The sequence below is a fragment of the Pseudorca crassidens genome, chromosome 11 (genome assembly GCF_039906515.1).
Source record: "Pseudorca crassidens isolate mPseCra1 chromosome 11, mPseCra1.hap1, whole genome shotgun sequence".
NCBI classification, from domain to species: Eukaryota; Metazoa; Chordata; class Mammalia; order Artiodactyla; family Delphinidae; genus Pseudorca; species Pseudorca crassidens.
In genome coordinates, this window is record NC_090306.1 from 40423996 (window position 1) to 40441382 (window position 17387).

The 17387-nt window shown below is 32.1% G+C and overlaps 1 protein-coding gene across 5 annotated transcripts in view; it reads right to left on the reverse strand.

Annotated features, from left to right (window-relative positions):
* The window catches only part of SCAF11 (SR-related CTD associated factor 11), a 73390-nt gene that overhangs the window by 24569 nt on the left and 31434 nt on the right, over nt 1–17387 (reverse strand). For 4 of the 5 annotated variants that reach the window (XM_067696288.1, XM_067696290.1, XM_067696289.1 and 1 more), the window contains 4 exons: nt 16724–16881; nt 6966–7043; nt 3693–3793; nt 1758–1819 (listed from right to left, as the gene is read on the reverse strand). In XM_067696288.1, coding sequence (XP_067552389.1) covers nt 1758–1819; nt 3693–3793; nt 6966–7043; nt 16724–16881 — 399 coding nt within the window. Of the gene's footprint in view, nt 1–1757; nt 1820–3692; nt 3794–6965; nt 7044–11127; nt 11297–16723; nt 16882–17387 lie in introns of those variants that run through there. The other variant, XM_067696291.1, reaches the window with a different exon arrangement.

Sequence of the window (17387 nt, forward strand, 5' to 3'; positions counted from 1 at the left end):
AAAGTCATTAAGAGAGAAAATCCTAAGTTTTCATCACAAGGATAAAAATTTTTTTTTCTATTTCTTTAATGTTGTATCTATATGAGATGATGAATGTTCACTAAACTTACCATGGTCATCATTTTATGATGTATGTAAGTCAAATCATTATGCTGTACACTTTAAACTTAGTGTTGTATATGTCATACATAATTTATATATGTAATATACATAAGTTATGCACATAATTTATATACATAATTTATACATGTATATATATATTTATATACATAAATTGGAAGGAAAAAAATTAGCTATTCAACTGGCTTACCATGTCCCCTGAAAACTTGTTTAGTATTTCATATTCTGAATAGTAAAACAAATTCTCAAATCCAAATGAATCAAAGAGTCTTATAAATGGCCTTCACCATACTGAAGCACTATAGATTTAAGATTTGCCTATGTTTTCCTCTCTAAAAATAAGTCCAGGCAGGAGATACATACTTAAAGAAAATTACAGTAGTCTTAAAACTAAGATTATCATAGGGAGAATGGGCCAGATTATCTAGAGAAAATCTATAACATCATTTACTCTTCCTTAGCAGTAAATTTTACATCAGATCCTAGAATTACCAAACAAAGGCTATTCATTAAAAAGGATGCTATGCTACAGCAATGACACAGAAAAACAAAGAAGTTTTGATACCTAAAGTTCTTTAACAAAAGAAAAATGCTTATCTAACCATAAAGTCCTTTTAGTGAAATTCCACTTTAAGAGTAAATTATCAAAGACAGACATTCATTAATCTGTAAATCTGGGGTTATCTATAATCCTGAGATCATGTTAATTCCAATAAAAAAGCCAATAACAACAACAACCAAACTTGGTATTCAAATGTATAAAAAATGAAGTTGATTATCATTTAGTTTTAAGATGAATTCATTAATTCTTTCTATCTATAAATAGAAATTAATTATAACCTGGCCTGGAAAATAAATGCTCACTTCTCCCTGCTTACAATTAGCCTATAGTAAGTTGTTCTTTGTAACAAGAATAAACCGCTTGAGCTCCAAAGAGGAGTCACAAAGCACTATAGTGCCATTTTTCTCAGGCCCTGCTGCAAAGCTTTCCTGTATTAAAGAACCATACACTAGACAACAAGAGACAGGCATATCTAACTGCTCATTTAGATAAATATGTAAGAAATGCTTTATTTCCAAATAAAGTTTCAAATTAAAAGTGTGGCTCAAAGCCAAACCACAACTTCCTCTGGGAACTATGAATTACCTTCTCACTGTCACAGGCTTCTCTTGTTACTGCTTACAGTTATTGTCCCACAAGGTATTTCATCTCAGTTCCCATAAGGACTTCTGCACTAATGAGTGGAGTAGGACCACAATGTAGGTTGCTAACCAAGGAGTTGGAAAACATCCTTTTCTCCTTTTTCTTCCCAACATACATGTGCGCGTGCACGCACACACACACACACACACACACACACCAACCACACACACACACACACACACACACACACACACACACTCATTCACTCTCCCCTTCCCTCCTTACAGCTGAGCATGAAAATAAAAAAGGCAGGAAACAGTATAAATGACTCCATGAAAGCAGTTTATGTAGGACTGAATACAGTGTACAGAGCTCAGCAGAGTTCTGTGCATGACTATTTTCCAAGCCAAAATATTACTTACAAGAACTTTGGCACAAGCATTAAAGTAAGAAACAAAAAAAGGTAGAACACACAAGTAAGAAAGTCACTTACTGTATATCATCTTCAAGTCATAAAGTTTTGCACTTAATAGATCTTCTCTTTTGACTTTTTTTCTGTAAACACCAATAAAGAGATGAAATAAGAGAAAACTGTTACTTTGCTCATTTATTTTCAATCCACTGCCCACCAAATTGAAAGTATTATGCACTGAGTTTTAAATTTTAGCAAAGAAAGCATGATTAGTTGGACTCCCCACTTAGCTGCCACTCCAATGACTGCAATGGAGATTCACTAACAAGAAACAAAACACTCTTGCAACCCCTTTCCCTGGAACTGGGAGAAACTATCAGAAAGAGGAGTTTTACAGCTTTAGAAGGGAGAGGCAACACTGAATGGGATATCTTCTAAGTGCAGGAAATGAGGCATATGCCTCATAAACATAAGATTGAATGAGAGGAATTCTAAAAACATCCAAAAGACTCCCAAAATAATGTACGGTAAAAATGGGTATGACTTGGTGAGCAAAAGCAAATTATTATTTTGCATTAGTATTTTGCATTACATCCCTATACCATCCCTCTACCACAGTCCTTGAGAAAAAACAGTTAAGCATGTGGACTACCTCAGCTCTGTTAGACCCACTGTATGACCCTATCACAGGTCATACAATGATGAGCACTGCACTCTCAGCACGAGCCAAGAGAACTGGGTAATTCTGAAAAAATGCCTACCTATGACATTGTCACAGCCAAGAATAGGAGATGAATCAATAATGAAGCTAGCAAAAGGTATTTCTTCACTATGCTTGGGAAAAATGTGCTATTTACTATATAACCATAAATGGAAGACTCAAAGCTGACTCAGATATAATTAAAAGAAACTGTAAATAAAATTTGCTCTACTGCAGTTATTAACTGGCTTTATGGGTGGGCTCTTGAACAGAGTGTTCCAGGAATCCCTTAAAATCTAAAAACTTTTATCTCTAAGTATGTTTTCGGATAGTAGTTGTCTATAGTTTTCTTAGGATTACCAAAGAAGTCTGTAACTTCCCAAAAGTCTATAACTTCTAAAGAGCTACAGGGTTCTAAATTAGTTGCATGATTCAATAAATCTCAAGGAATATTGTTAACTGTTTTGGTAACTAATATATTTACTCTCTTAAGATATTAGTATTCTGATGAAATGTACTAATGAATCATAGATTTAATTATGACTTTGACAACTTTTGGACAGCTCTAAATATACTTCAGATCAAAAAGGGCTTCAATTTTAAATGTACTGTAACAAATTATTTTAAGTATTAATAATAAATGAATCTCCAGTACACTATTAATTCAATTTAATTCAAAAATATGTTAATATCTGTTAAACCTGCGTACTGTTTCTAGGCAATTACGTTTTAACAATAGCAGTTAATGAAACAAATCCAAACGTGTTTAAAATTTTTTTAAACAATAAACATTTGTTATAGCAGTAGCAAGTGTCTGCTATAACACAGAGAAACAAAATGAGAAAGATAATAAGTAGTTTCAATTACAACTGTCTCATGAAGAATGTTGTACTGTATCTTTAGTTACTTTCTACTTTCTCTCCATAAATACTAGAGCAGTTACTCAAAATGTGGGCTGTGCACCAATGCTTATCCATATTTGTTTCTGATATGTACAAAAATGCGTAAGCATTCAGAAAATTTTACAGAAATTTTACACTGTTGTAACTTTTATTGTACAAAAGTATCGATCTAAAACAAATTAGGAAAAAAACTAATTCCTCAAAGATAGAGGTCAAATAAATTATATTCTCAGATTTCAGCTGGTCCTTCCTTAACTTATCAAGGGTGTGCTTTAAAAGAAGTAATTAAATACATTTAAACCTCACCTCAAATTAAATACAAAAAACCTCATTTTTTTAAGTACTTTTTTTCTTTTTACTAGCTATCTTCTGATTCTACACAGTTGGATTCCACTTCTGAAGTTCAGCACTAACCTCATACAGCTTTTAGAATTTTCCTGACAGGACAGCTGTTTCTTAAAAGAGCTTTCAATTTTCTTGTCATTTGTTTCTCTCAACTGTCTTTTTATGTGAACCTGTGAGAAAAAGCAAAATCACCTATTTAGTCTGATAATCTGGCATCACAAATGATAACCTACACATTTCCCTTGAAAGGACAAAAAATTAAAGAAACAAAACTGTCTGAATGAACGTGCAGCCCAAATACATATGCTTATTAATTCAAGCATGCTAAACTATAAACTTAGTATGTGTGCTAAGCTCTGGGGAAACATAACAGTAAGAGAGGGTCATGTAAATAGATTAAGTGCTCATAACAAATATAAACACAGATCTTTGTATACATGTAGAACTGACTTTGAGGATATCAGAGAAGACTTTAATGAGTAGATGATTTATGAGTCGGTCTTCAAGAATGAGTAGGAATCTGTATAAGGAAAAAATATTCTAAATGGAGGGAACACAGTTATAAGAAACAGTAAGAAGCCAATGCAGATGGGGAAGAAAAAATTAGCAGGATATGAAGCTGATACAATGTATTAGGACCAGACTGTAAAGGGTCCTGAATAAGAAAATAATTCTATAGGAATCAGAAAATAGAGTTTTAAAAGCATGTGAATGAGATGATCAAATTTGTTTTCTTTGGCAGTGATATGGAGAATGAACCAGTTAAGGGAAACTATAAAAGTCAGGAAACTGGAAAAAAGTTCTTATAACAGTGTAGATCTATACTGTATGAGACAACAGTCACTAGCCACATACTATTAAGCATGTGAAATGTGGCTGGTTTAAATTGAGATGTACTTGTAAGTGTAAAATATACACCGGATTTCAATAAAAACAACAACAAAAAATAAAATCCTTCAGTAATAATTCTTCTAAAATATTACATGTTGAGATAATACACTAGATATGTTGGATTAAATAAAATATAAAAATTCAATTTAACTGTTTCCTTTTGGTCTTTTAATGCGGCTACTAAAAATTTTATATTATAGAGTGGTTTGTAGTATATTTCTATTGGTAGAACAGGTCTAGATGACAGCATGAGGGCCTACAAAGAGGTAATGAAGTGGGAACAAATTTAAGACATTGTGCAGAAGGAACAGGCAAAAATAAGACAAAGAGAAAAAATGGAAAACTCCCAGGTGTTTTTGATCTGGGTGACTGGGATTATGGTACCATACAACTGGGGTTAGGGGATGGGGCAGGGAATGAGACGAGTTTGGGGTTTGTTAATATTTAGATTCCTTTGGTATTCTAGATGGAGATGTCCAACAAGTGGTTGAAAATATAAGCAATTATATATGACCCATTCGAGTTTAATTGTAAAGGGAAAAGGATAATAAAGATTCAAAAGAAGTAAAAGGGCAAAGGAAGATATTAAGAATATATGGATAATACCACACACAGAATTACCGTATGACCCAGCAATCCCACTACTGGGCATATACCCAGAGAAAACCATAATTCAAAAAGACACATGCACTCCAATGTTCACTGCAGCACTATTTACAATAGGCAGGTCATGGAAGCAACCTAAATGCCCACTGACAGACGAATGGATAAAGAAGATGTGGTACATATATACAATGGAATATTACTCAGCCATAAAAAGGAACAAACTGGGTCATTTGTAGAGTCATGGATGCATCTAGAGACTCATACAGAGTGAAGTACGTCAGAAAGAGAAAAAAAAATATCGTGTATTAACGCATACATGTGGAACCTAGAAAAATGGTACAGATGTACCCGTTTGCAGTACAGAAATTGAGACACAGATGCAGAGAACAAACGTAAGGACACCAAGGGGGTGGGCAGGGGGTGGGAGGTGGGGTGTGGTGTGGTGTGATGAATTGGGAGATTGGGATTGACAGGTATACACTGACGTGTATAAAATGGATGACTAACATGAAGCTGCTGTATAAAAAAATAAAATAAAATTCAAACAAAAAGAAAGAATGTATGGATAATATCACACACGATAAGAAATACCTTTTAAGTTTGACAAAATTAGATTAACACTCCCCCAAACTTTTAACTTAAGTAACACTCAAACCCTATTAAATAAAACATAAATTTTTATTCCAAGCAACAGAACAAAATTCACATGAAGCAACAGAACAAAATTTTACAGAAGAATATCTTTGGAAGCTAGTTCATGCTAAAGAAGCTTCAGCAACATAATATATATAGTCTGGAAAAACAGAACATGTCTTTCAGAGAAGTGTTGCTTTAATTTTGATTATACTATCACACACATATATAATGTTTTATCTTTTCTCCAAGATATATACTAATTTGTATAGATGTCCAGAGTTAACACAATTACAACATGCAATATCTTTCACATGTCATTTTATTTGAATTGCAATCTCATTTGTACCTTATGTCACTGAGACTTATCTGGAAAAAATATATCAAAACAAATTATAAACACCTACACTGAGAACATCTAATGCTTAAATAGTTTTATGTTGCTTACATGCCCCTTCCTATTCACAAAGATAGCAACCAAAGTGTTGGTGCTACTTGGGAAGTTTGTTTTTCCCATCAATGGCATCATATATGTATATATTGAGTATTCTCATTTTTAACTGTATACCATTCTTGACTTACTAATGAGAACCTCAAGAAATCTTTCTTACACATTTCACTTTACGTAAATTACTACTTACTCTCTTTTCACTTTTTATTCATTAACTCAGGAATATGTTCCTATCTCTTTCTTCTTCTTTTATTTGTAAGCCAAAAATAAATGTGAATACAAATCATAATCATGGTTCTTAATCATAAGTAACATCAGCATGGTATGTGAATCTCAAGAATGTGACTAGGATTAAGCATTACAATAAAACCGTACGTAACAAAAGAAGTCATCTGCCCATGACAACACTGAAACCATGAGAAGTCCCTCTCAAGATCTTCACAAACCCCCTTATTCTTCTCGAATTAAATTCAGTTTCCTTCAAGCACCAGAATTTAAGAACAAAGACACCCTTTTATATTTAATTTTGTTTAATCTTCTCAACATTATGTTTTTCATGAAAACATAATTTTCAGGTACTCTGGACTTAAGTTTTTGTGGGGGTTTGTGTTTGAATCTAATATTCCATTCAAACATTTTTTCAATGGAAATTAAACACATTAAAGTTGAATTCACAAATATACTCAAACTGGAAATTTAAAGCAAAATCATCTCAATTAAGTTTAAAGAGTTTGTTTTACAAAATAAAATCTAAACCTTACCTTAACACAACCTTCCAATGCACTGAATTTAAACACCGCCTGAAAAGGTTTCCGGTCAATAGGACATGAAGCCAGTGTCTGAAAAATGATGAACAAATTATAACTTTACGAATGTCTCTTTAAAACAGATCAAAATTAAACTATAACAAACGCATTCACAGTAAGTTTTTCACCAGAAGAGGAACCATAGAAAAATAATTTTTTCTTCTTTCAAAGATAAAGATGAAATGCTTTCCACCTGTATTACTCCACAAAGTAATAAATACCATAATTTTTAAAATTCATTCAAACATTTACTGAGCACCTATTGTATGCTAAATAAGTGGAATACAACGATGATCAGAGAGATAAGATCTTTGTTATCAAGATAATACCTATTAAGACTTGCTGCACAGTTGAGTACTACAGCTGTAATGAAAGGAAAGCTGGGCTGAAATCACTACCTCTCTGATCCAAAGCACTTGAGTAACTCTAAATAAGCTGTAAAAGGAATGGCTTGGACAGGTCCCTTATAGATTTTAATATTCGATGACAATATTTTCCCCCAAAATAATTTTCAATAGGCAGTTGTACCAGCAAAAAAAAAAATTGTAGATATGAAGAAAAGCAAGGATTCCTCTGCTGCTCCCTCAGCCATGTAGATGCCCTCTCTGGAAGTAGTTTCTTATGTATCCTTTTGGAGATACCCAATGTTTATGCATAACGTGTATCTTTTAAATATAAAATATAATTCAGAGGCTGAACTGAATCTTGTTTTTCTCTTAATTACATATTTTAAATTGGCTCATATTACTATTTCAGAGCTGTCCCATTCTTAACAGCATGGTATGTCATATAGTTTTAATTTACATTTCCTTTTATATGAGTAAGGTTGAAAATATTTCCACGTTTAAGGGCTCTTCAAAGTTCCTTTTCTTTAAACTGTCTATTCATGCCTTTTGCCTAACTTTTTTTATTAGGTTGCTGGTCTTTTTCAAACTGAATTGTAGGCTTTCTTTATAAATTAAGAAAAATTGTCCTTTGTTCACTCTGTAATTCTAAATCATCTTTATCTTGACATAAATATATTTCCTATACTTTCAAAATTAACATGCTTCAACTATAATTGAGTTTCTCTGATAATACTATTAAATGTTTGTATAGGAATAGGCTTATATTATTTAAATAATTTAAGATAAAGTATGTTGTCTACTAGGGTAAAAGGGAAGATTCTGTAGCCTAAGAAGAAAATACTGAAAGGTGATATTTTAATACCTATGGTTATAAAAGTAAAACAGGATTCTAGCAATTTAATAGCAATAGTCTAATAGATAATATAATAATGAAGTTTTGATAAATTATCCTATATTCCCTAGTGGAAAAATGTGATATTTGCTTTTCTGGACTTTGGCACATATCAAGATATGCTTACACAAAGCACAAGTACAACAGACTGTGTGTGGCCCTCGATCATATAATACATTTTCACAAAGCTCGTGAGTCACTTTGGAAGCAGCCAAAATATGAACAGAGTTACTTTTTACTACTCTGCTAAAAAGTGATTTTTCTTTTCTTAAGTAGGTAGGGCTTGATAAAATGCTCTACACCATATCTGAATTAGGAAATTTGACTTTCCTGACTATATTAAACCAATTCAGACTGGTAGAACCCAGCTCAGCTTACTTCCAAGTACTATGCATTTAGGATGCTAGTACTTTCCCTACAGAAAATTTGACCTTAAAAAGCTTTGCTACAAGTAGCAACAAAGCTGTCCACAGCTTTTTAATAATGCATTACAAATAGCAATTCTAGTTCAAAGAACTCAACATCCTAACTATGTGACTGTTGTTTATATTACCATTTACTGCATGAAATTTCTTAGACTAGAGGTTATATTAACACATTTATAATTCAAAATAATACTTTATAAAGTGGAAACTTTCAAGTATTTATTTTTACTAAAGTTTCAAAATATACTTGTATTTCTATTTTAAAGGTAAATTTAGATAAAATTCATTAAAAAGATAAAAGAGGGACTTCCCTGGCAGTCCAGTGGTTAAGACTTCGCCTTCCAATACAGGGGATATGGGTTTGATCCCTGGTCAGGGAGCTAAGATCCCATATGCCTCGTGGCCATAAAACCAAAACAGAAGCAATACTGTAACAAATTCAATAAAGACTTTAAAAATGGTCCACATTAAAAAAAAAAATCTTTGAAAAAAAAGATAAAACAATAATAAAATGTGTTTCCTTCAATGTTTTTTAAAAAACTATTAAGACATGTGTAAGGGCTCTGGATTTACTGTCTATTTTTATATCCTGTCCTGTGTATAACCTTGAGCAAGTTACATAGCCTTCCTTTGTCTCATTTGTGAAAATGGGGATAATAATAATCTGAGGTTTTCACAGTAATTAATGGCATACACTAAGTACTGTGTAAAGTCTTCTAAATATTAACTAGCTTTACAGCACTAACAATAGAAAAGCTTGGCTCACTAACAAAAAGATAACTCACAATATGATGTACATATACATGTGAGAGACTGAATTCTTAGTGATTTTTCTTGTTGGAATTTTCAAAGTTCATGACATATATGGAAATTAAACTATTCCATTTTTTAATATCTATTTCAAGTTGTAACACGAAGATCCAAAGAAAGCCACTGTGTTAAAGAAATTTATTCTATATCAGATGCATTGAACCTTTCAAAAACTCTGAAATTACACAATCCCATTTTCTTCTTTATTAAATTTCCTCTGTTGACATCAGCTAAATGGCACTCTTCCCTCTCCCATGTTCAAACTGACAAGAGTTTTAACCTGAGCCGTTCCATTTTGATCTGTTACAGGTATTAGGGTTCTGAGTAAGATTTTGGTTTTGTTCTTTTTTCCTTAACTATAATTGTCATGGATTTGTCTAAGGTTTCATGTGGAGAAAGGGTTCCACTGCTATTTCAAAAACAAAAAGAAAGAAAACAGAAATAAAAAATAGTAGTCGGAAAACTACTGCTATCTATTATGGTAATCTGTATATACTTACATTTCCTAAAAATAATCTACTTAACACTAGAAAACAAGTTAACAGATTTTCTTTGGCTCAGGCTTACCGTCAGAAAAATTTCTTAAAAGCAGGTTATCCTCCTCAGATTAAAAAAAAGCATAGGTCAGAAAATAAGCTACCTATAGTAGACAAAATATCTCTGCTATGGCTACTGAGAAATGATGATATCCATTTCTGACCTTAAAACACTTTAGCAAAGCATTTCAAACGGGAAACAGAAAAGAAATTCAGTTATCCTGAGTTAAGTCTTCACAGCATACCTCAATAAATTAAGTGACTAAAGAACTTAATGAAAAAGAAATCAAAACTGATTTTTAAAAACTAAATGGATCTTTCATTTTTTGTTAATGTATAATGTAAGAAAAATATAAGGCTACTTTACATTAGCATATTAGCCAAAGTTCAAAGACACTGTCATCAGTAGGTACTAAAGCATAAAATTATATATCACATGATGATCAAACAGCTTTAATAGAAAAGTTAAAAAAAAAAAGGTTTTAAAAAATGGTTTGCATTGGCCTAATTTTAAAGCATTCCTAAGGAATATTCATCCTTATAATCCAGCAGATACCCATTCAGAAAATCTCAAAGATATTTTAATCTTAGTTTCCAGAGTTTGTGTCACTAAAATAACTAATTTAGTTTTTAAGTTGTGTGGTTTAAAAAATTCACATTTAAAACTAATGTTGAAAAATTTTAGCTAACATACTTAATTCTTCTTTAAAATATATTTTTAGTTTTAAAGAAAATTATCCCAAATTTTATTTTCCTTGTATACAACAAAAATAAATACCCTTTGGTTATTCACCATTTTGAGTTCTTATATACAACAAAAATACCCTTCAATTATTCACCTATTTAAATTGACAATGACTTTTATTTCAATAATTTTTCAAGTATCTAATTTAATTAGTTTCATAGTCAAAGTAATCCAATATCATCATTCAACTTTGTGATACAGCTACAAAATTAACAGAATTTGATCACTACTTTACAATGTAATGTGTATTAAAAAACAGAGCATTCATTTTACTGTGAATGCTCTGTACTGAGGTTATATCAGTTAAGGAGGCAATTTCGATAGAAAAAAATAATCTTCCTAATGATTTCAGTAAAACATACCCTAGTATTCTGAAGCGTTGTAAATTCCCAGCTCAGATAAACCCATATTTAAATGTAAGAACAGGAAACCTTCCTTATTTGGGAATTCAGGATTCTTGATTTCTAATATTTCTTGCTTCCTGCTGCTGCTCTATCCTCAATCACAAAGGCTGCCTACCGATAGCCCCTCCTAGAGAGAGAGAAGCAAGTGTTAAAGGTAAGTGCTTAAAGACTAAATCTCAGTACCTATGTTTTAGGTAGGTTTGTCTGTTCATGGGAATCTCTAGAACATTTATCTCTCTTACTAATAAATAGAGCACATTATATAAAACTGCAGTTCAAAATCAAATAAAGATGATTTAGGAATGCATACCATTAGAGGTTGCTGCTTATTTTAAAGCCATTCACTAGGACCTATCCTTTCTTCTTGATGGTCCCAAGATACCTAGTCTGCACCTCTAAAGAAGTGCTCACCTGTAGTCGGCCTACATGTACACTATCACATTTAACCAGTTCTTTCAAGACAGTCCTATCACATTTAACCAGTTCTTTCAAGACAGCTTTCAGGAATGTATCCCTACAGGGCAAATGGCTGTCAGTAATAAAATTAACAGCAAGAAAACTTTTTATCCAACTACTCAAAAGGAACTCTTTCATATTCTTAAAAATAAATTACAACAGTTGGGTAGAATTACTTTTAACCTTTCTTTTCTTTTGACATTTAATAGTTAAGACTTTCATTTTCTAGCATAAAAACAGAAAATCCCATAAACTATCTGTATAAATCACTTTACAAATTCTGACATTTAAAATTAGACTATACAGAAATACACATTAATTTACCCAACTGGTAAAAACAGAATATTAAATGAAAACCTATTACATATGCTTTAGGTAATGAGCATTCACAATATAAAAATATTCTTTGCTCTACCAAAGGTTTTACCAAAGGATCAATACAGAGTGAAAACAACTAGGAATTTGGAATAATTAGTCACAAATTCAAGTTCTGGAGGAGTCAGAACTAGCAACCTCTCTAATCTACTTTAAGGATGAAGATAGACAGCTCTGAATCACCTATCACACAAGTTGTAATAATTAAATTAATTAATGTATTTGACAACGCTTTATAGATTATAAAGATAAGGACTAACAGTAGTGCTCCACAGATATGCTTACATTATTGTTCACAAAGAAGTACATAACAGAGAGGTTTGGTTTAGTTCAGGAATAAAGAAAAAATTTACATCTTAGGAAAAACTGTTGGGAAAATCCAGGCAATAGAACTTTGCTGAATTATGTTACCAAACAATAATCTAATCACTAGAATGATGTATAAGTTTCTACTCACTGCATAAGGGAACATCTGTATATAAAACATATCAGTAGTCAAGATATAAGTCAACGGGTCACATTTTGATTTTTTTTGGTATGTACTATTAATCCAAAAACATACTCCTCACCTGTCTGCATTGAACACTGTTGTCTGACTTCTTCAAGAACTGTACATCACCACAGTAAGACTCTCTTCATTTCTAGTCTCATGAGAGAAAACATACCTTTGCCAACTGTGCAATTTTGATTTCATTAACCTTACTTTCTCAAACTGAAGCTGTCAGCATTTGATATAAATGGAGGACTGAGAGAAATAAGTTGAGGGAGGATAATTTGCTTATAGTAGGAAAGTTAATCACATTAAAAAAATTACTTTAAAAATAAGGGAAATATTTACATTACTTAAAAGAGAAAAGAATCCCAGTGAATATCAAAAACCTCCTAATCACATATATTGCATGTTCCTTTAAATAGAGTAAAAACTCTTAACCACTTCAAACATGAAATGTCTCCAAGTCCTCAAACTTTAACCCTTTTAAGGGTCAAAACTGTAACCACTTCTTGGCAACCTGCCAAATCCTAAATCTTATTTTCTTAGTGTGTGTGTAGGTTACCCTATTGTCTATTGAGGATCATAATTATGATTGGCTGTCAATGCTATGGCCATGTGTCAAACTTCCCTAGCCTTCACTTTTCTAATTATCTACTTTAAAATGTGCAAACTGAGACAATCAAGATTAAACTTATGTGTAAACTAAATGCCCTCAATATGTTTAGACTGTATTTTTCCTCACAGTATGGATAAAATAATTAACTTTCTAAGTGGCTGATAAACTTTAGTGTATTGGTTCTATACATATTTCAACAGGTTAAAGGCCTTCTTTAGCTCCAGATTCTCAGTTCTAATACTGATGATTTAAATTAACAAGAACTTCAACTTTCCTAAGTGTCAATTACTGTGTCTTTGTTTAGATCAATATTTTATTTCTACATCATCATTTTTATTTTATAAACCAGCAGGCTTACCATCTGTGAATTTCTTGAAACTAAACACAGAATGGACATGTTTAATTTCAATTTGTTCTAGTGTCCCTAATGGGAGGAAATTAGGCTATGGGCCATGAAGACCACCAGCTTCCATTATTCTGAATCTTTCTGCCCTAGGTAAGTAGATTCTATGAATATCTAGAGACTAAATTCAGTTACTTAATTAGTCCTTAAATGGCTTTTGTTTTAAATAACCAAAGAACCAAAATTTTAGAACTTGAAGAGATTGAAACTGATTGTGACTCTGGATATAGATATTTTAAGAGCATGAGAAATTTCAGGAATGTGTCCAAAATAAATATAATTAAATACTTTAACTTTACTTGTTTCTTATGGAGAATTTCTTCAATGATTAAAATATTAAGGTGAAAGTAAATAAATGAGTCCTTCTTGGTTCTTGATACCTATTCTGAATCAAATTTTAATAAACCTTGAGAATAAATCTCAGATAGCTCAACAGAATTTCTGAAAGACACATAAGACTAGGAAGGTGATCCTGAATACATTCTGTACTTTTTTCTTATTATGTAGATTTCCAACCACTGTAAATTTCACTTTTGATTTCTAACTCCCTACTAAAAGTGAACATTAGTAAAATTTAAAACTATGGATCAATTTTTAAAAATTATTTTAATTTCAGGCTCTTGAAGTATTTAGAAACAACTTAAGAGTTCAGGATCAATGCCTTGAATTTCAAATAAACATTAACATAGTAATTTAAATGAAAGAATATAAAAGAAAGCCTTAGCACAAGGCCGGGCCAGTTAGCAGAGTCTGAATACAAATGATCTTTCCTAATCCTGAAATCCAAAGTAAACTACATGCCTCTATTTCAAAACAGAAGGAGGCTGAGGAAAATGAGAAGAGAGATCTTAATAACTAATGGCCATGAATAAAAACACTAGTGAATATGAAATCTGCTTCTATTTGTCAAAGCACTGATACACTTCAAAATATATCTAATTTTTATCATACCAATAAAAGATTCAAACTGAAAATTTTGAAGTGATTTTGTTAACCAGTAATCATTTATTAATTATAATGAACTTTTTTTTTTTTTTTTTTTTTTGCGGTACGCGGGCCTCTCACGTTGAGGAGCACAGGCTCCAGACGCGCAGGCTCAGCGGCCATGGCTCACGGGCCCAGCCGCTCCGCGCCATGTGGCATCTTACTGGACTGCGGCACGAACCCGTGTCCCCTGCATCGGCAGGCGGACCCTCAACCACTGCGCCACCAGGGAGGCCCTATAATGAACATTTTATTAGTAGATTGTGTTCTTGTTACTGCTCAACTTAATGGTTTATTTAACTTATGTCTGCTATCCCCACTAGGGACAATGAAATAATTCAGAATATTCTGTTTATTCTCTGCTTTCAAGGTTAACTAGTTTTGTTTAAACAATACCTCAACTCCCCCACTGCCCATCACAATTTATGGCAGTACAGTCGATAAGTATTTTCTTTTAGAAGCAATTTGGCTTCAACAAAATGTTTATATCCAAAGGGGTAACACAAAAGAAGAAAAATATTACATGCAAGAAAAGTGCTGATTGCAAAACTATGTATGTTAGCAAGTATTTTTAACTTAAAAATATTCAACAATAGTTAAAAACATGGACAAGTTTAGCACTATCTAGTGGAGTTGAATATGTACACAGTCTACAATCACTTCTAGATACTTACCCTAGAGACACCTGAACTTGTACACCATGATAAAGCTAATGGTTGTATCAAAGATGCATGTAGTGTAATGAAGGATGATGAATCAAGCCTATTTTATACATTCTAATCCTCAGAGAAAAACACATACTCAAATCATGGTTGTTGAACCCCCAATTATGTGGTCACTGAATGCAATCTCACAAAAAGCACTGAATTGAAGCCTTCTAGCCATCCAGTAATTCTCTATTGGAAGCAAAATCTCCTCTATTTTTAAGATATCTAATCACAAAGCAAACCATGGTGCACTAAATTCAACACAGATGAAATCATTAGGTGGGTGGCAGAGAAAAATATGCATTCTTATTTCATTAGTCAATGCTCCTGCAAACACACAGAGATTTACAATTATATTAAATAATTAAATTAAACTCAAAATATTTTTTCCCAGAATACATTTTCACCTATCTTTAGTCCTTTCTTGCCAAAAACCAGTTTAGACTTTTATCTATTTAGAACTGTTTCCAAGTATACTATTATTAACTCAATTGGTATAACAAATCTTTTTCTTCCCCCTCCCAGAACTTGACCATAGAGTCAGTACACAGTTATGTTCTCTTTTTCATACTACTGATGAAATATAAGTTAGACACGGAACTCTGAAAACCCCAGTTATATAACAGACAATTAATTCCAATGTGCATAAGGACAACAAAGAATTTGAATGCAGCTAATGTTAAAAACATTTTTAAGATTTATCTCCTTTACTAATTTTTACACACTAACAAATTACTAACTCAGAAAATATAGCATGAGCAGTATGATAAATTTTTATTTCACAATTTCTAACAATGGGGCTCATAATGAATATTCAATATACAGTACTGTGATCTACTTGACCCAAAATGAATCAACATAATACATTAAAAGTCCCAAATTTTCCTGTTTCTTAATCATTAACTATCTATGAAGAACCTCAATAATATCTCTAACTTTGAAATTAGTTCAAAATAAATGAAACACAGGAACTAGAAAATGCAGTTGTAAATTTATTTCTGTCTCTTAAGCTATGAGACCTTGGCCAAGTTATAGAACACAAAATCCAAGTTTCCACATCTGTAAAATGGAAAGACACTGTTATATCTGTTCTGGTTATCCCACAGGCTGATATAAGGAAGAAATTTAATAATCTATGTAAAAATTCTCTGAAAAATATAAAACACAAAGCAGAGAGAAGGTGTTATTATTAGTAGTAAATATAATCACAAGAGGGTCAAGTACACTGAAGATGAATTACTGCATTTCTACCAGAAAAAAATACTTAATCCATTATCTCGTTTTTTTTAATGGTATGCATTTAAAATTTTTTAATCATAAAAGAACAAAAAGCTGAATATAAAAAATTTAGAAGGGAATATACTAACAAAATTTGAGCAATACAGAGATGTTTGTCCTAAGTGGAGGAAAACACATTACTGTGAAATAATTTATGAAAGGCAGTATCAAGTCTTTAGACTAGGTGGAATGAAATCATGCTAGGGAACTAAAATACAATAATATTTAATACTTAGACTCACCTCTGCCCATTTAAGAATACAGGTCAAGCAGAAGACATGATTACAGCTTTCTGGAAAACCAATTTCCTTCTCTAACAGGCAACTGAGACATATTGGACATCTATCAGCTTCACTGTACAACAGACCAATGGTAGCAGTATTATCTTTGTTTTCTTCACCTATAAAGTAAAGCAACGATATATGCTTTCAATTTCTCCAGACCAAATGACTTATGTTTGTGGTAATACGATGGACTAGATACTCTAAAAGGCCCTCCTTCTACAAAGTAATTAGATCTTAGATACACTATAAGAAACAAACTCCTTGAGCACAATAACCCCAACATTTACTGATTTATAATTTAAGGGAGGAGTGAAAAGAATTTTTCATGAATTAATTTTAAAATAGGTAATAATCACATAGTTCAAATATTTAAAAGTAAAAAAAGGTTATAGTGACAAATCTCCCAAGCAAATCTACTCCCATCCATCTAGTTCCACCCAATGCAACAAGTAACAACTGTTGTTTGTTTTGTGTTCTTCCAGAGACAAGATAGAATGCACAGACAAGCAAATCCTAATATATATTCTTTCAAACCTCCTTCTTCACACAAATGCTAGAACACTATACACAGCAGTCTGTGTTTTTTGTTGTTTCAACCTATGGATGGGACATTCACCTGTTT